Genomic DNA, 18,486 nt, shown 5'->3' with positions numbered 1-18,486 from the left:
CATGGGTGGACTGTGATCTCGGATGGATAAAGAGCTGGGTTCAATACTCGAGCGAGGAAGGATTTATTGGGCAACAGGTCCCTGTTGCAATTTGCAAACAAGGGGGAACATGAGAAGGGGAAACCTATGGGGATTTCAGTAAAAGGCAGTGCCTTCGTATCAGGGGCTAGAAGCTATTTCTGCGCTCAGAGTAAAGCTGGAAAAACCCCATTAGCTTTGCTGCATGCTGCTAATTTGCCTACCAGGTTTTTTTTTTGGGGGGGGGGAGGGGTTGCATATTGGTTTATTGGCATGCCATATCATTGTGTTTAATTGCATGCCCCTGTCAAGGAGTGTGGGGGGACACAAGGTCCGGCATCCCCGGCTTCCTGCGATTTACCATGGCTCTCAGCCAGCCAGTAAAGCAGAAGGTTTATTTAGACGACAGGAACACAGTCCAAGACAGGTCTTGCAGGCACAGACAACAAGATCCCCCCCAGTTAGGTCCATCTTGGGGTCCCAGGGCACCACAGCCCCCTTGGGAGGTCAGAGCCCTGACTGCCTCCCAGCCATTCCACCAGCCAGCTCCCGAAACTCTCCCTTCAGCCACCCCTCCCACAGCCTTTGTTCAGTTTCCCGGGCAAAGGTGTCACCTGGCCTCTAACCCCTTCCTGGGTTCTCATGTTACATGCTCAGGGATCTTCCCTCAAGGCCAGTCTCCCATCCCCCAATGCAGACCGTCCTAGCCAACCTCCCCTGCCTTCCCAGCCAACACTCCCCACTCAGCATTCAAAGACCACATTAAGAACAGTCCCAGTTCATCACAGCCCCATTATTTGCAGATGGGATTATTTGCATGCCAGTTTGCTAGCATCTGGACACTTTACAGCTCACCCGCTGTCTTAGCTGCGTCAGCTGGGAAACACACATTCTTATGCGTCTTGATAGTGCCTTAGGGAAGTAATATTGCAAGATTCTCCCCATACTGTGTTTAGCCTCCATGCTTTGGATCCAGTCCTGTAAGGTAGGGAGCTCCCTCCACCAGGTGAGATTCCAACATGGGGCCTGTGAGCGAAACACAAAATCTCCTGCTACTTGGTCTCACCTTAGCAATGCGTCATGAGCAAGTGATTGTAGTAGTCCTGGGGGTCCGCCACTAGAGAGCGACAGGACCACACCCGCTATCAGGGCCGGCTCCAGGCACCAGCTAAGGAAACAGGTGCTCGGGGTGGCCAATACCAAGGGGCGGCACTCCGGCCGCTCTTGGGGCAGCACGGACGGGCCTTCGGCAGCGGGTCCCTCGGTCCCTCTCTGAACAAAGGACCCACCGCCGAAGAGTGGAGCAGCGCGATCGTGCTGCTGTTGCTTTTTTCTTTTTTCCCGCTTGGGGCGGCAGAAAACCTGGAGCCGGCCCTGCCCGCTATACAAGTGTGTTGCATCCTTATTTGTGAGATTGCAGTGGACTGAGAAGGGAATTGACAGCCAGGAGTTCCCCTGATCCTGTCTTCATGTGGCTAGTGGCTTAATACCAATTGGTAGGAACTTAGGAGTCTGCTTATTCCCCTGTCTTCCTCCCAGGGCAGTGACCGTGTTTGTAAAGGGCACTGAACATGCAAAGTGTCTTCCGAGCTACGTAGGTGAAAAGTAAATGAGGAACCACTCCAAATCAAGAGCCGGGGTTAGAACCCAGGAGTCCTGACTCTTCATTTCCCTATTTTAATCACTAGACCCCATTTTCCTCCCTGTGGTGGGGCTAGAACCCAGCCGTCCTGAGTCCCAGTATACAGACAGCTCTAACCACTAGACCCAACTCCCCTGCCAGAGCTGGAACAGAACCCAGGAATCCTGACACCCAGCCCTTTTAACATACAGAAGAGTCTGTTTTGTTGCTCTTTGCCAGGCAACTGCTGAGTTTTCTTTTCCTGAGGTTTCTTAAGAGGCCGGCATGCCCCGCACCTCACGTCCACAGAGATTACAAGGAAATTCCAACCTGTTGCTACACTGGAAGGTACAAGGCACTTCCCCCACTCTCCCCCAGATACCCTCCCATCCCTGAATCCACGTCAGCTCTGGCGCTGCCAGTTCCTGTCAACCCCGCACAATCTTTGATTTCTTCACTGTTTACCCAGGATTGATGGGAAATAGAGGAATTTTAACTCTCAAACGTATTCAGAGATTTCTCCAAATCTGAGGTTCATCGCTTTGGTGAGGAGGATTCTGGGAACCTGTGACCAGGCGGCACCCCCAGCCTGTCCAAACACATTACTCACGGCCAATTGCACTCTCTTCCCGGAAGTTGGCTTTATTAGCAAACTAATAACCAGATACCAGGCTTCCCAGGCCAGCTTCCTTTCCCCAGGGTTGGCTGTTTCTCAGGTTCCCCGGTAGGATCGCTGTGTCCCAGGCCGCGCAGACAATGGGCTCTGCGGACGCTGAGCCCCTGTGAAACTCAGGCCTTCATAGCTCACACTGGGCACCCCCAAAAACGGAGGCATTCAGAATTAATGGCTGCTTTTGCTATTTTGGTTCTGAGCATCTTGGCTAATATCACACAGCAAGCCCATGACAGGAACAGAACCAGGTGTCCTGCCCCACCCCCTTCTTCTCTAACCATTCAACCATACTCCCGTAGCGAGGAAGAGAACCCATAGCCTTGACTACTCATCCTCTTCTTTAACCCATAGATCACAGGCCCCTCTCTAAGCTAGGAGTAGAACCCAGAAGTCCTGACCCACAGTTCCCTTCTCTAACCATTAGATAACCCTCCCCTACCTCAGCTAGGAATAGACCACAGGCCAGTTCTGCCCACTCAATCCCACTCTCCCCCCCTGGAGCTGGAAATAGAACCCAGGAGTCCTGACTCCTTAGTTTTGTGTCTTAACCACAAGATCATCTTTCTTCCCCTTCCTGGTACTTCCTTGATGTAGAAGGTAAACAAGACCTTATGGCACAGACAGGTTTCTCTTGGCAAGTACGATCTCTGTGGATTGTACAGAGCACAATTGTCCCACCCTGCCTCTGTCCCAGCCTCTCTAAGCCCTGACTCTGCTCCCTCCCCCTCACTGCATTGCCAGGGAACGGGCAGGACGTGCAGGTTGTTGAGGGAGTTGTCGTTTGGCTGAATGTCATTAAAAAGGTTTATTTCCCCTCCAAATGTCTGAAAGTCATTCCGGAACGGGGGGGGGGGCGGGTGTTCCAGACCTCCCAACAGCCCTGGGGTTCATGGGACTGTCCCACTTTCACCCCCCCCAAGCCCCCTGCCCTGGTTGGAGTGAACATTTCCTGCATTCTGGGTTGCCCAGAGGGGAGGGACAAAAGGGGCTGTTTGCCTTGGGCCCCCAATTTGAGGCACTGCGACCTGGTGCACGGATTTGCAGTCCCGCTCAGGTTTGGCTTCCCCGCCCCTCTGACGCCAGCTACGGAGGGGCGGGCGAGCCAAACCTGAGTGGCGCTGCGTCCTGAAATGTTGGGTGGAAGGAGGGGGACTTCTCTGTGCAATACCTAGATAAAACACGCCCGTGTTACAAAACCACAGGCACAAGTAGGCAATGGAATGGACCAGAGAGCTGAAATTGCCCATCCTGCCAATAGAGGGCCTAGATTAGGGGTGGAGGCACATTGCCCAGGGACGTCCTGTACCCCTGGCTATAAATAGAGACCATCAATCCATTGGTCTAGTACCTTCCCCCAGCATGAAATTCACTAAAATCATCCTCTTAAAGTAGCCTCTTCTGCTTCCCGACTGAGCGGCGGGGACGCTAACCCACCCCACCTCCCCTGTCCTGAGATCAAGTTAGTGCTGGGGGTCTGGGAGCTTCTGCAATTATATATTAACCACTGCCCGGGGGTTAGCTCACAACAGAAGAGGCATCCGAACGAAAAGCAGATGTTTCTGGGAGAAGAGGTGTCTTCTGGTGCCATGGGAGGATCTGCTGTCTACCTGCTGGCTGTGTTTGCATTCAGCTTATCAGCCCTGTCTCACGGCCAGCCGCTGTAAGTAACCCGGGGATTCTGAAGCAATGATCAGTGGAGAGCACAGTGTATGTGTGGGAATGGGGATTTTCCCTGAAGAGACCCTGGCCAAGATTCACAATAGGGAGTTGGGGCACTGCAGTTTTTAGGCTCCCAACTTGAGGTGCTTTCGAGGCCTGATTTTCAGAGGAGCAGGTGATCTATAACCCAAGACCCCTTATAAAGGTGCTGAAAACTCAAGGGCCCCAAATGACTAGCCACTGCTGAAAAGCCTTCAAAAGACAAGTCAGGCCCCCAAAATCACGGGATTGGTTGGACACTCATAAGATTTTTTATAAAAGCAACAAACTGGGGGTTCTTTTTATTTATCTTTGGGTTTCTGAGCCTCTTGGGGTCATGCTCAGGCCACGTTTTCAAGCTTTCGTCCCCAATCAGCAGTGCTAGAAACTTCCATTTGATGTCAACAAAAGCCGAGATCCTCACCATTCACAGGACTCTGGGAAGCTGGAGCTTCAAGGCAAACACCAAATCTTCCGAGCCGTGCAGTCAAATCATGAGAGTTGGCAACACTGGCCGCATGCTGTCAGTTTTGACTCTGCATGTGGGATGGGGCTTGTGGGTGGCTGGCCTGTGAAGGGCTAGAGGCCTGGGGCCAGACAACCCTAATTACTAAGGTGGCTCACCTGAGCAGGGGTCAGCTGATTTCCCTGCAAAGAGCTTAGAGCAGCAGGAATGTGGAGAGAGGGGAATTTCTAGGGAGATGGGGCCTTTTATTCTATTTAATGATAGTCCTATTTCAGTGGGATCAGCTCTGTCGGCTTCAGTCTCAAGTTCAACAGAGTTATCTCTGTTTGTTCTGGATCTAGAGTTCATGGGAACACGTGAAACCACAGGCAAATAACACCGACAATTACAAGAGCGTCTGTCTTTTAGTAGTTTTATTAAAGTTACCAACAAAGTTATAAATGTCACTGTATATACAATTCCTAGAGATAAGTACCACGTACCAGTTATACCTACCGACATACTCTCATCCTCCTAGATGATGTTAGGGTCTGTTGGCCGGCTCATGGATGGATCAATACGGGAGTGATTCCTGCGGGAGTTTCCCATAGGAAGCTCAATTTTCCGCTCTGGGCATCCCCAACCCACTCTTTCTTATTGGTCTGTGTCTCCTGGAAACACAAAGGACCCCAAATTCTATAGGCTGTGTAGGTTCTCATTAACGTTGGCGTACCACCTTATTTTTGTGGTTAAGGCATGTGTTAGAGACAATATCTGTTGTTACAGCATTTATTATTTAATTTTAAGACCTTATACTTTCACAGTATTACCAGTTGGTACCTCTTTCCCATAAGTTTTTGGGTTATTTCTCGGTCATGGACTTTCGCATTCATTTCTCGTCTCCAAGGCCTAAAATAGCTAAAGTCTTGCGGGCTCAGTCTACAGGTTCTTGCGTTTCAGCTTGTCTTACTCATGTCTACTACATAGTTCCTCTAAATACTGATCAGTCTTATGCTTTTATAGTCCTACAAATCAACTCCGGTGAACTTACAATGAATATATGTACTATAACATATTGATTAATCATAACATCACACAATAAATGGAAACTAAACTAAAATCACTGGCTACAGAGACTAGCACAGAGACTGCAGGGTGTGAGTAGACTCCAATGGAAGCAGCTGGGATGTGGGGAGTGGGACAACAGGCAGGAAAAGTCTGGGGCTGACCTGATAAAGAGGTGCGCATGGATGCACTTGAGGAAGGACTGGCAAACTTTATTTAGAAACATTTGTTAATTTAATAAACCCAAACCTGAGATGGGCTGTGAAAGGCTTGTGAGTTATTGCCCAAGCCCCCTCAAAAGGGGGAAACTGAGGCAGGAGGCTGCCTGCTGGACTGGCTTGAGGCCATGAGGGGGTGCATGGGAGGAGGCCGCCCCACAACAGGGCTGTTGCAATGGGACAGTTCTAAGCACTGAATGTTTGCAAGGCGGAAAGAAGGTAACCACAGTTTTGTGTCTGGGGGATGCAGCACCAGCTGCCCGTAACTTACCCCTGAAATTGACAGGAAATTCAAAGCCAAAGCTGAAGCCGAGGTAAACAGGCCCTGATTCTGCAAACACTCATGTGCTTAACTTTCTAACTCTGACCTGTCCCTCCCCCAGGCTTACGTTGCTCTCTGGGGCAGGGACTGTCTCTTTGTTATACGGGTGCACAGCACCTACAGGTACCCCCCATTTTTGATCGGGGCCTCTAGGTGCTCCTGTAATACACAAAATAAATAATCAGACTGTAAGATCTTTGGAACAGGGACTTTTTGTTTTTGTCCGTACAGCGCCTAGCACAATGAAGGGGGGCAGCTCCTATGTGCCACTGTAATATACCTAATACATAATCTGAACTGGCAGATTGCTGCAATGTGACGCTGGCTTCTCCCGTTTGGAAAAAAAGAAAGAAGATACATTGCAGCCCCTTTCTTGCCTGTGAACGTAACTAAAACAGCTCTGCCAAACAGGCTAGACATAAAAATACAGACACAAAGAATGAGCAAGAAAAGCAAAACATACAGGCCAAAAGAAAAATTGTAAAAACGCAAGAGGTGCAAATTGTCTGATTTATTTGCATAATCAAGGCAGGAGACAAAGGTCTCCTGGGTTCTGCTCCTGAGTGTGGTAAGGTACATGGGAAGTCTATTGGTTGAAACAGGGAACTAGAGGTCAGGACTCTTGGGTTCTCTTCTCATAACAGCGAAGGAATATTGTCCAGCATTTAGAGCAGAGAACCCAGGAGTCCTAGCTCCTAGCCTGATTCTCAGAACAGCATGGGAATATTTTCCAGAGTTTAGAGCACAACAACCAGGAATCAGGACTCCTGGGTTTTAACACGCTTAATTCTATCACTGCCCTGTTGTGGGTGAGTCACATGAGCATTCAGTGCCTCAGTTTACCCACCTGGTGGGGTCTGGGTTCAGGGTCTTGGCTGCCCCCCACGGTGGGGGTCAGGGGTCCCCACGCAGCAAGGTCTGGGGTGGGGATCCCTGCCCCATGCCCAGCTCTCCACTCCTGGCCCACTCTGTGGTGGGGTCTCTGGGTGGAGGACACTGAGCATAGGGGTTTGTGGGGGGCACTGTAGTTCTCAACCTGTGGCCCAGGTAACATTTTGTGGGCTGCATATGTGGCCCACAATGATAAATAGGTTGAGAACCACTCACTTCCTATAGAAACCTGCTAGCTGCTTGGAGGTCTCCTATCCAACGTCTGACCACCAGGCCCCAGCTGCTTACCTTCCGATAGCGGCAAAGATCACTGCTCAAGGTAGCCCAAGCCAAAGGCAACCCAGGTGCAGAGAGATGGAGTTTGGCTGACTCTGCTCTACCATCTCATCCCTTCCCTTACCAGATGCACGTTGATCACCCCAAGCGTCCTGCGTGTGGAGAGCGAAGAGATGGTGATTGTGGAAGCTCATGGCCACCATAGCCCGATCGAGGCGAGGATCACCGTGTACGACTTCCCACAGAAGAAGGGTGCCTTGGTTTCAACCACAGTCAGCCTGAACCCTGGGAACGGCATGATGAACTCTGCCAAAATTAAGGTGGGGCTGTGGGAGGCTATGCTTATCTAGGGGGGGAGGGACCCTGACCTCTGTCTTATAAGATGGTAAATCAGAAGAGAACTGGATGGTTTGAGGGACAGGTCATGGCGTACCAAGCCTTTCCCCCTTAAAACCGGGGGGAACATTTTCCAAAGCACCGAAGTGACTTAGGTGAGGGGAAGGACAGATTGGCTCATGGTGGAGACTGCTCAAGGTAGCCCAAGCCAAAGGCAACCCAGGTGCAGAGAGATGGAGTATCTGTAAGGGCACTGATATAAGTCAGTGAGTACAGCAGTGACTTCCCAGTTCTACCAATGGCTTTAAAATCTCAGTAGCTGAGAGTTAGGGTCATAATGAAAGATCTTCTCCCATGATATAACGATGCTCCAGGTTCCTGCTCAGCTACTGCCAAAGGACGCCCAGAAGAAGGAATATGTCTACATCGAAGCCAAGAGCAGCCTGTTCACCTTAGAGAAGGTGGTTCTGCTTTCATTCCACAGCGGCTACATCTTCATCCAGACGGATAAGACCATCTACACGCCTGGGTCTACGGGTCAGTTCTTGGCTGGGGCTTTTCTTCTATCTTTATGTCAACATCTACACACATGGGTCAACATTTTCAGAAGTGGCTGCGAATTATGAGCACCTCCGTTTATGGGGTTCCTACTCCCCACCACTCCCTCCACAAGTGCCTGATTTTCAGAGGGACTGAATTCGGTGGGGTGGGTGAAGAATGCACAACAAGAAGCCAGAGGAACTAAGCTACATATTCGGGAGTGTCATCTGATCTGTGAACTAACTATATTCATATATACAGACATCTCGCATTTAGAGAGGACTGCCGTAACAGCAAATAACATGTAAACAAAGACAGAAATTGGCCCTTAGAATTGTAGCGCCAAATCAAAGCCTTTTAAGATTCTTTTTTCAGAATAAGGCCCACATGTTTTTTAACAGTGCGGGTGATTAACTATTGGAAGTGGTAGATTCTCCATCTCTTGATGTCTTCAGAGAGGGTTACCATATTTCAAGTTCCCAAATAGAGGACACTGTTGGGGGGGGGGGGGGGAAGAGCCAGCTGGAGGGGGGAGGGGATTATTGCAGGCATTGCTCTCTGGCTGCTCACCTCTGAAGGCAGCGATGCCATCAGCAGCAGCACAGAAGTACGTGGGACAAGATCATACCAGGCCACCCTTACGTCTGCTCTGCCTTCACAGCTGGGCACCAGCAGCTGCTGGTGCTGAAAATGCTCTAACAATTTGGAACTGAGGAAATCTGGCTCCTCCATTCCCCGCGCCCCCTTCCCCGTCAAGGTCAGGTGTTCTCTGTCCACCTCTCGAAATACACCCAGTTACACCTCAGTGGTAGCACTGAGCAGCGGTAAATGTAATGGGGTGAGGGTCGTGTGGCGAAACTCTGGACTGGGCGATCACAGTGGTCCCTTCTAGCCTTAACATCTAATAGATGTAGTCGCTAGTTCCTGGGCTAGGTCCCACTATTGCCCCAATTGCCCCCGCCCGTGCCGATTGACTGCCCCATCTTTCTCTTTCTGTAGTGAGGTACCGGCTTTTCACTGTGGGTCACATGTTGGACCCCATCTTGAAGGTGGTATCTGTGGAGCTCATGGTAAGATGCTTTCTGTTTACCCAGCTTTCCTCCTCTGCAGATCTCTCTGCTTCACTTCCTTTCATGGACCAGCAAGCCTAGAGGCCAGAAGATCGCGCTAACCGCTTGTCACGGGGGGTGGCTGGCCCTTTAAGAGGAGTTAGACCCAGTCCTGCCTGTGACTAACCAGCTGTCTCTCAGCTGATACCCTGAGGCCCTGTATCAGGTGACAGCTTGACCATCTTCTGGTCCAATAGAAGCCAGCAAGTAATTCAGTTGAGAGAGAGGACTCTGGGCTGTGTCAGGAGACCCTGGATCAGAGAAGGGACCCAGAACTGGGTTTGCTGCATCCCAGCGAGGTGAAAAACCAGGCTGGGGGTAGCTGCTGTAGAGGCAGTGGGAGGGGACAGGTACCTGTTCTGGTTGGCATTGAACTGTGGATGAAAGGTAAACGTGTCCCTGGGAAAAGGGACTGAAATACCTGGGCTGGAGGGAGCTTCCTGGTTGTAGCTAGCTGGTGAGTTGACCTGGTCCGTGATTGGGACTCCTAGGCACTACAGTAATACACCTAATAAATAACGTACAGCACCTTGCACGGTGGTTTCAGACTGATTCTTTCTGGTGCTTGGTTTCAGAATCCAGATGGGATTATTGTAGAGAAGAATACGGTGTCCTCGATGGACCAAGGCGGCATCATCTCCAGGAGCTACAAGATCCCTGATATCGTGAAGTAAGCTGTAACAACCTGGGGAAGGTGGTTATAATAGGATCTGCATATGTGAGCCTCTACTTCCTAATCTACACAGATCAGTTTTCTTAACCAAGGCTGTAGCAAGCACCTCAATCTCTGTATGGGCCTTCACCACCACTAGAGGGGGACAGAGTACCACACAGAGTGGGCGTGGCTTAGACCCTAAGTGGGCGTGGCTTACGCACATCAACGTTCCAATGTGTTTTTGTTACACTGCGCCACCAAATTTTCTATACAATAATCGCCCATTTTTTACTTCTGTCTCCCAAGGGTTTTTTTGTTTTTTAATGTCGCAGGGTCCAGTTAAGGAAAGGATGTCTCTATCTATTTACTTGTCAGCTTCCCCCATCCCTAGGATACCTGACTGCATTGTGGTATTCTCACAACACCCCAGGGAGGTGTCAAAATATTAGTATTCCCATTTTGCAGATGGGAAAACTGAGGCCCAGAGAGATTTAAGGTTCAGGTTTTTCAAGCACTTAGTACTCATCTGCTCCCAGTATGGCCAGATTTGTATCAAAAGAGCCCAGGACAAGTTGTGCCTAACTGAGAGCTAAGCTTGAGCTCTGCTGGAAAATCTGCCCCTCGGGAACTTGTCCAAGGTCTCACATGGTGTCTGCGGCAGGGCTGGGTGTGGGACCCAGAGCCCCTGCTGCTCTAATGCATTGGACCCCACTCCCCTCCCAGACCTGGGACTAGAACCCAGCAGCCCTGGCTCCCAGCCCCACCCCGCTCTAACACACGGGACCCCACTCCCCTCCTAGAGCTGGGACTAGAACCCAGCAGTACTGACTTCCAGCCCCCACTTCTCTAACCACTAGACCCCACTCCCCTCCCTGAGCTAGGATAGAACCCAGGCATCCTGGTGCCCGCCTGCTCTAACCCACTCGACCCCACTCCCCTGCCAGAGCTGAAGACATAACGAAGGAGTCCTGACTCCCAGCCCTAACCACTAGACCCCATTCCCCTCCCAGAACTAGAACCAGAATGCCAATCTCCTGAGTCCCAGCCCAGTGCTTTAGCTCCAATAGCATACCGCACCAGCCTGACTGACCTAGATAGATCCTTCTCCCCACCGCATGATCTGGGCTTGTGTCTTGCAGCAGCGGAGTGTGGAAGATTGTCTCCAAGTACGAGCATGCCCCTCAGGAGGCCTTCACCGCGGAGTTTGAAGTCAAGGAATATGGTACCCGCCCTGCCCCTAACAGGAGGGTGTTTCCTTATCACAGCTGAACGGCTGGCTGGTTTTGGGATCCAGGAGGAATTTCTATCCCTTCCACTCCCACCTCCCGGGCATAGTGGGAAGAGCTTTGGGGAGGCCCCTTTCGATGAGGGTCCGTGTGACAGTGGAGCCTCTTAGGGCACTGAGCAGAGGGGGTATGTTGTGGTCCGATACTACAGGGTGAGCAGGGATAGGAGCCCGAAGATTGTCTGAGTTTGGGGGTTTGGGTGCAAGCTGTGTAGGGCCTCAGTCCTTCCCACCTTCTAGGTGGTTCTTGAGTCCCATCAGCCACCGCTTCAGGAATGAGAGAGAGGACAGGGACATGCCAGGAGCCATAGACGCTTTCCAGCTAGAGCTGCGGCAGCTAGAGGTAAAATCCGCCCCCCGTCGGGCTTGTCTCTCATTGACTGAAGGAGAAGAGCCCGCTGGGAGAAAGGCTGACGTAGCAGCAGAGGACCACAGTCTTAGGGAAAACACCTCTTAGCAGTGAGGTTCTGCTTTCCTGAGGGCCAGGGAGAGCATCCCGAGAGACCCAGCACCTGGGGTGTCCGAATCAGTCCCAACCTTCCGATTGCCTTTGTTGATCCATCTCGCCATGGCTTATGGCCATCAGCTGCTTCCTGGGAGAGTCTCTCCCGCTCCCACTGTGTATCTTGGACACCGGTTCCCTTTCGTCTCCTAGGACCCCCTTCCCCTAGGGGTTGTGACCTCCAGCCTGATGGCCCCGGGCCCTCGGGTGACTGTTGCAATGTCTCTGATCTTTTGTAGTGCTGCCTAGTTTCGAAGTGACGCTGGAGCCTTCCCAGAAGTTCTTCCTCGTTGACCAGAATGAGCTTAGTATCGACATTACCGCCAAGTGGGTCCCCCTCTTTCTCTCTCGTGCTTCTGCTGCGGTTCAGTGCTGTGGGGCAGGCTTCTGGGGCTCGCGCATGAAGTATAATCACCTGGGCTAACGGTCGGCTCACAGCCTGACCTTTTCTAATCTGCATTCATTGGTGTCTCCAAATACCTGCTGTCACCTTCGTAATCCACTTATTTCTCCTGTTAATGGGCTCAGTGCTGGAGTCCATTGGTTATGTGCTGTGTCTCTCCCTAGGGGCTGCTCCACATAAGTGGATAACAGCCTACTACCGCTACCAGTGAGTGGATTTACTTCTTTAGCTCAAATGGTTCAGGCTTTGTGACCTGGGCCAGGCTCACCAGCCCCTCCGTGCCTCAGTTTCCTCTATCCATTAAATAGGAGTAATGCTGAGTATTTTCTCTCCCTGCCATGGTCTGTTTTCCATGCAGGTTCCTGTATGGGAAGCCAGTTCAAGGCCAAGCCTATGCGCTCTTTGGAGTGATGGTGGATAATGAGAAAAGGAGCATCGTGAACTCACTCAACAAAGTCCCGGTGAGAACGTAGCTTCCTGCCTACGATACACTGATGGGGCTGTAGTGGGATACCTGCTGTGCTTTCAGAGTCTGGGATAAGAAGGGGAGCCAAGGATAGAGTTTGGATCCATATCCAAATACACCTATTATCTTGTCTCTGGCAACATATAACAATGGGGATAAAGGGGAAATAGGTAGCAAACAATATAAATTAGAAGTTATGAAGTATAGAAAATTGATAAGGGAAGCTAAAGACAGCTGGGAAAAATCCATGGCTGGCAGAGCTAAGAACAATAAGGAGTTTTTTTAAGTATATTAAGAACAAAAATATCCTAACAATGGTACAGGCCCATTGTTAGATGGAGACGATAAAATAGAAAGAAAGAAAGAAAGAAAGAAAGAAAGAAAGAAAGAAAGAAAGAAAGAAAGAAAGAGGTGAGGTGATTGACAAGAAAATAACTTGTTTCAATTTCAGATCAAGGGTGGCAAAGGCTGTGCTAAGCTAACCAAAGAAATGTTGCGTAGCAGGTTCCCCAACCCCAGCGAGCTTCTCGGCCACTCAATCTATGTGACTGTGACAGTGCTGACGGACACAGGTAAGGGAGTGGTTCCCTTAGCTAGTTGCTGGGTTTTCAGACCGGAGCAGAGCTTAAGTGATGCATAGCTAACCCCAGCAGGCTTGGCACACGGCTGTGGCCTTCTGATCTTTCCAGTGCCTCTGTAACCGGGGATAGAGGAAGCAAAGGGGTGGGTTTTGCTTTGTATCCTAAAAGCAGCAAAACATGGACTCATCTTCATCGCTGTTATGTTTCAAACCTCGGAGTTCCTGTTCTCTGTATTACAGCAGACCCCCAGCTGAGATCAGGGCTCCCTGTGCCGGGCACTGCACAGACACACAGGGAGAGACGGTCTCTGCCCCAGCTGAGATCAGGGCCCCCTGGGCCGGGTGCTGCACAGACACACAGGGAGAGACGGTCTCTGCCCCAGCTGAGATCAGGGCCCCTTGTGCAGGGCGCTGCACAGACACACAGGGAGAGACGGTCTCTGCCCCAGCTGAGATCAGGGCCCCTTGTGCAGGGCGCTGCACAGACACACAGGGAGAGACGGTCTCTGCCCCAGCTGAGATCAGGGCCCCCTGGGCCGGGTGCTGCACAGACACACAGGGAGAGACGGTCTCTGCCCCAGCTGAGATCAGGGCCCCTTGTGCGGGGCGCTGCACAGACACACAGGGAGAGACGGTCTCTGTCCCAGCTGAGATCAGGGCTCCCTGTGCCGGGCGCTGCACAGACACACAGTTCCCGCCCTGGATAGCTCACAGTCTAAACAGACAGAGGAACAATCACTATCCCCATTTGATGTATGGTGCGCTGAGACTCAGAGTGATGAATAACTTGCCCAAGGTCGCACACCAGAGTCGGTGACAAAGGCAGGCACTCAACCCAGATCCCCTGAGTCCCAGTCCAGCCATCACCTCAAGACCAAACTTCTTCTTCTTCTTTTTTTTAATCCCCAAGGGAGTGACATGGTGGAGGCTGAGAAATCCGGGATCCGCATTGTGACCTCTCCCTACAAAATCCTCTTCTCCAGATCTGCTACGTACTTCAAACCCGGGCTGCCCTTTAACCTGGTGGTATGTCCAGCCAGCGACGTTGCCGGCGTAGAACCTTCATAGTGTTATCTCACAGCCTGATACGGCTACCTAACAGTTCTGCGTGCCATTGGAGAGCAGGGATGATTCGCTTTCTAATGGTGTACAGCATGAGAGCCTGCCTTTAGTGGTTCACGAGAAATCTTACCTGGAAGTGGTCATTGGAGCAGGCAAAAATAGACAGACAGGTGTCTGCAGTGCAACCACTGCTGGCACAGGCTGGCCTCGCTGGGCATAGCGCAGCATAGAGGCCCAGGGTTGACTGAGCTCCCCTTAAGTGGAGGACGTCAGGGTTATTTGGGCAGCGTTGCTGTCATGGGTACAACCAGGCTTTGTAACTGACCAGATCAGACACGGGGGAGGACGCTGACCTGCAGGTTACATGCCTGGGCTGGGACTATGTAGAGAAGGCTCCAAGGAGACCTACGGGGCACCTTCAACCATCACTAAGTTCACATCCACCCTCTCTCCTGTCTTCCGATGCCCAGGTCTCCGTGGTGAACGCGGATGGTTCCCCCGCCCCCCAGGTCCCCGTGCGCAGCGGGACAGGCGCCAGCGGTTTGACACAGGCTGACGGGACAGTGCAGCTGGCGATCAACACCCCAGCAGACGCATCTCAGCTCTCGGTGAAGGTACATGTCGGGTCACTCGGGGCAGGATGCTCCTTGGGTCCTGGTGCTGGTTCCCTACACGTTCTGTTGATATAGGAACTGGACCAGATCGGGGACAGGTCTGATCTAGGACCCTACAGGTCCCAGGCCCCGGCCAATGTCAAAGGCAGGAGGCAACAGGGTCTGATTCTCTATTGCTCATCCTACCTAAGACCCACCCGCAGAGCAATGGGCATTCCTGGCTGACATAGCCCTGCCTTCTCCCCGCTAGACCCCAGGGCCAGGGGCACACTGGAGAAGCAAGATGCCCCAGCTGCTGCACTCTGGCTAGACTCTGCTCCTCGTGGCCCAGAGGGGCTGGGTTGGGAGCAGAGGGTAGGTCAGGGCAGCTCTAAACTGAAGGCTGGGGTCTGGGCCCAAGATGCAAGGGGCACAAAGATGGCTTAATTCCACAAGGCTTAATTCCGGCAAGGCCCCAACTATCTAGTGCTGGGCCCATGTAAGTCAGTGGGAATTTTGCCCTTGACTCCAGCGGTGTCAGGATCTGGCCCCTTTTAGACCTGATCCTTAGCTGTCTCTGATGAAGAAAGTCCGTTAACCGTCCCCCCCTATCGTCCCCCAGGTGGAAACTGTGGTTGCCAACCTCCGGCAGGAGCATCAGAGCTCGGCGGTCTGGGCCGCGGTCGCCTACGGGTCGCAAGGGGGCTCGAGGAACTACCTGCACATCTCGGTGCCGGCCACTCAGCTCCAGCCGGGGACCGCCCTGCCTGTGAGCTTCAGTTTGCGGAACAGTAACGCTGACGTTCAGCGGCAGATCCACTATTTCACCTACCTGGTAAGAGGCAGCCTCGCTGTGTGCGCAGCAGGGGAGGAGACGGTGACAGGGGGCTGGGAGTCAGGACTCCTGGGTTCTATCGCCAGCAGTGGCAGGAGAATGGGGTCTAGGACTCCTGGGTTTCCTTCCTGGCTCTATGTGATTTTGTGCTGTTATCATTGGGACTCATCCGGTGACAGCGAATGCCTTCTGCTTCCCCATCAGATCCTGAACAAAGGGAAGATCATCCGGGCTGGAAGACAGGCCAGGCAGGCGGGACAAACTCTAGTGACCATGTTCCTGCCCATCACTCCAGACCTCATCCCTTCATTCCGCATCGTGGCTTACTACCACGTAGGGCAGAAGGAGATCGTGGCAGACTCGGTCTGGGTGGACGTCCAGGACTCCTGTATGGGAACGGTGGGTTGATCTTCTCCCTGGCACTTACGTCAATATATTTAAATAACCTGATGGATTCTGGCTGAGAGGAGAGCAGGTTCCCAGTGGGAAAATTACTCCCAGGGTAGATCTGACTCAGTCCTTACTCGCTGATTAAACCTAAGATAGATAGGGACAGTCTCACTTCATGCTTACACCAGGGTTAACTCCACTGACTTCAGCGGAGTGACTCCTGATTTACCCCAGTGGGAGGACAAGTGAGGCCATTAGGTGGGATCTTCAGCTGACGTAAATCATCTAAGCGCACTTCAGAGTGACATCCATTTATACTAGTTGAGGATCTGGCCCCCAATGAGTTATTACTGATTTACACCAGTGGGAGAAGAATTGGGTCCATTCACTTCAGTGGAGTTACTCCTGATTTACACCCCATGGACGCAAAAGGAGAATCAGGCCCTCTGTGTTTTCTCAGGCAAAGCTCTCCCTGATGATAGGAGCAGACCTGTCCAAAAGGTTCCCGTTCTGCTCAGGCACAAAACAGAGACCTTGCAAAGTCTTTCACAAAAAAGATCAGAGCGAGACCACCCCACGCTGGCATCCAGGGCGCTCGCCTGGGCTGTGGGGGGCATGGGAACCTGGGGTTTCCATATCCCACTGGGCTGGTCTCAGCTCTGAGATAACTAAATCTTCACTGGAGGAGAGCAAAAGATGCTGACTGTCTAGCCCAATGGTTAGGGCACCCGCCTGGTATATTGGAGAACCACTTCAAGCCCCTCCTCCAACTTGGACAGAGCAGTGATTTGAACTTTAGTCGCTGTTTTGGGGTCTCTCTCTCGCTGTCTCATTTTGAGCAGAACTTCCACGCCAGCTGGGAATCTTTCCCCGCAGAAAGGACCCGCCCCTGGCCCAAGAGATGGTTTGCCTTTGAGAGATCAGGGTTGGTTTTTTGATGAAAAACTGTTTCATTGAAAAATTCCTGTTCGACGCTGCCTGAGAAAGGGATTGGCTCAAGTCTCCTCTACTTCTAGCTGCTAGGGGAGCGCTTCTTTAGCTCCGGTGGGCGACGCAGGTGTTTCTACAGCCCAAGGAGAGAGGTTCAAATCCCATGGGGCAGCATGGGGATTCCATACCCCTGGGAGCCCCATGGTCATGGGGGGGGGGGTCTCCCCATTCAGCAGTCACCCCTACGTGGCTGATCCATTCTTTCCTCTCATCTCCATGAAAGCTGAAGGTAACAGGCGCGACGGAGCAAGACAATGATGTCCAGGTGCCAGGTGGGCAGATGAATCTCCGAGTGAAGGGAGATCCCGGAGCCAGGGTCGGGCTGGTGGCTGTGGATAAAGCTGTTTATGTGTTAAACAGGAAATATAAGTTCTCCCAAGCCAAGGTGAGCGTAACGGCAGGGGGTGGGGTCAGGTGTGGGGACCGAACCGGGGACCTCTGTGTCTTGAAGCAGGAGCCACTCTGCTGCCTGAGTGAAAAAAAGCTAATCTTGCAGTAGCCTCTATGTATGTTACAGCCACCCCCGGAGGAGGACAGAGTCCTACCTGCAGTGGGGATGGGTTATATGAGAAGCTGAGGTCTCTATACCTCTGGTGATAGAGGGAAGTGGGGTCTAGTGGTTAGAGCAGAGGAGCTGGGAGTCAGGACTCCTGGGTTCTGTTCCTGGCTCTGGGTGGGGAGTGGTGCCTAGTAGTTAGAATGGGGCAAGGCTGGGGACAGGGCTGGGAGGCAGGACTCCTGGGTTCCACTCCCAGCTCTGACACTGATGCCCATCAGGGAGAGGGTGTCGACAGCAGGAGGAGATTAGGGCAGGCGTGACCTGTGAGGCTGGATTCCCCACTACACCCACGATGGGTTTGAGGGAGGACGCCTTCCCAGTTTCATCCACGGGAGGGTCAAATTGAACGGATGGGGGAGAGCCCTAAAGGAAGGTAGTGAGCTGGCTTTGTGCGTGCGCGTGAGCATTGCTGCCCCCTGCTGTCTGGACTTGGAGCTGCTCCACCACGTGTTCTCGACCTACAAGCGTGCTCGTGTGATAGCATGGCCCCAGTGGGCCCAGGTGCTGCATTAAAGTGCTGGTTTCTTTGGGAGAGGTTGAATCCTACTGCTGCCAGTCTGCTTCTTGGGCTCAAGGTCTGACTAGCTGATCGAACGTCCCTTCTGATCTGAACCTCTATGAATCCACCCTAGGTACTTACAGGGCCACCATTGCTGTAGGACCCAAGCATCTCACAATCCTGTGCTGTTATCCCCATGGTACGGATGGGGAAACTGAGGCCCAGAGCGGCTAAGTGACTTACCCAAGGTCACCCAGGGTGTCTGGGGCAGAGCACGGAATGGCATCGTGTCCCCTCTTGTCTCTCCAGATCTGGGACGCAGTGGAGAAGAGCGACATTGGCTGCACTCCCGGCAGCGGCAAGGACCACGTGGGGGTGTTTGCGGACGCTGGGCTGCTGCTTCAGACCAACGTTGGCATTGAGACGCCCCAGCGGGCAGGTGACCCGGTCGTGCC

The 18,486-nt window shown here is 52.3% G+C and overlaps 1 protein-coding gene across 2 annotated transcripts in view; it reads left to right on the top strand.

Moving 5' to 3' along the window:
* Nucleotides 1-3,570: 3,570 nt before the first annotated feature.
* Nucleotides 3,571-18,486, top strand: part of LOC128828095 (A.superbus venom factor 1-like) — a 42,896-nt gene continuing 27,980 nt past the window's right edge. For both annotated transcript variants that reach the window (XM_054012458.1, XM_054012457.1), the window contains exons 1-15: nt 3,571-3,972; nt 7,355-7,547; nt 7,938-8,100; nt 9,103-9,173; nt 9,788-9,882; nt 11,007-11,089; nt 11,894-11,981; nt 12,416-12,518; nt 12,975-13,095; nt 14,014-14,129; nt 14,636-14,779; nt 15,381-15,593; nt 15,798-15,992; nt 17,197-17,358; nt 18,341-18,470. In XM_054012458.1, the coding sequence (XP_053868433.1) occupies nt 3,866-3,972; nt 7,355-7,547; nt 7,938-8,100; nt 9,103-9,173; nt 9,788-9,882; nt 11,007-11,089; nt 11,894-11,981; nt 12,416-12,518; nt 12,975-13,095; nt 14,014-14,129; nt 14,636-14,779; nt 15,381-15,593; nt 15,798-15,992; nt 17,197-17,358; nt 18,341-18,470 (1,984 nt within the window). In that variant the 5' untranslated portion in view covers nt 3,571-3,865. The remainder of the gene's footprint in view (nt 3,973-7,354; nt 7,548-7,937; nt 8,101-9,102; nt 9,174-9,787; nt 9,883-11,006; nt 11,090-11,893; nt 11,982-12,415; nt 12,519-12,974; nt 13,096-14,013; nt 14,130-14,635; nt 14,780-15,380; nt 15,594-15,797; nt 15,993-17,196; nt 17,359-18,340; nt 18,471-18,486) is intronic.

This window comes from Malaclemys terrapin, chromosome 23, assembly GCF_027887155.1.
Source record: "Malaclemys terrapin pileata isolate rMalTer1 chromosome 23, rMalTer1.hap1, whole genome shotgun sequence".
NCBI lineage: Eukaryota > Metazoa > Chordata > Testudines > Emydidae > Malaclemys > Malaclemys terrapin.
Note: the sequence above shows the minus strand (reverse complement) of the source record. Positions and strands in the feature narration are given on the sequence as shown.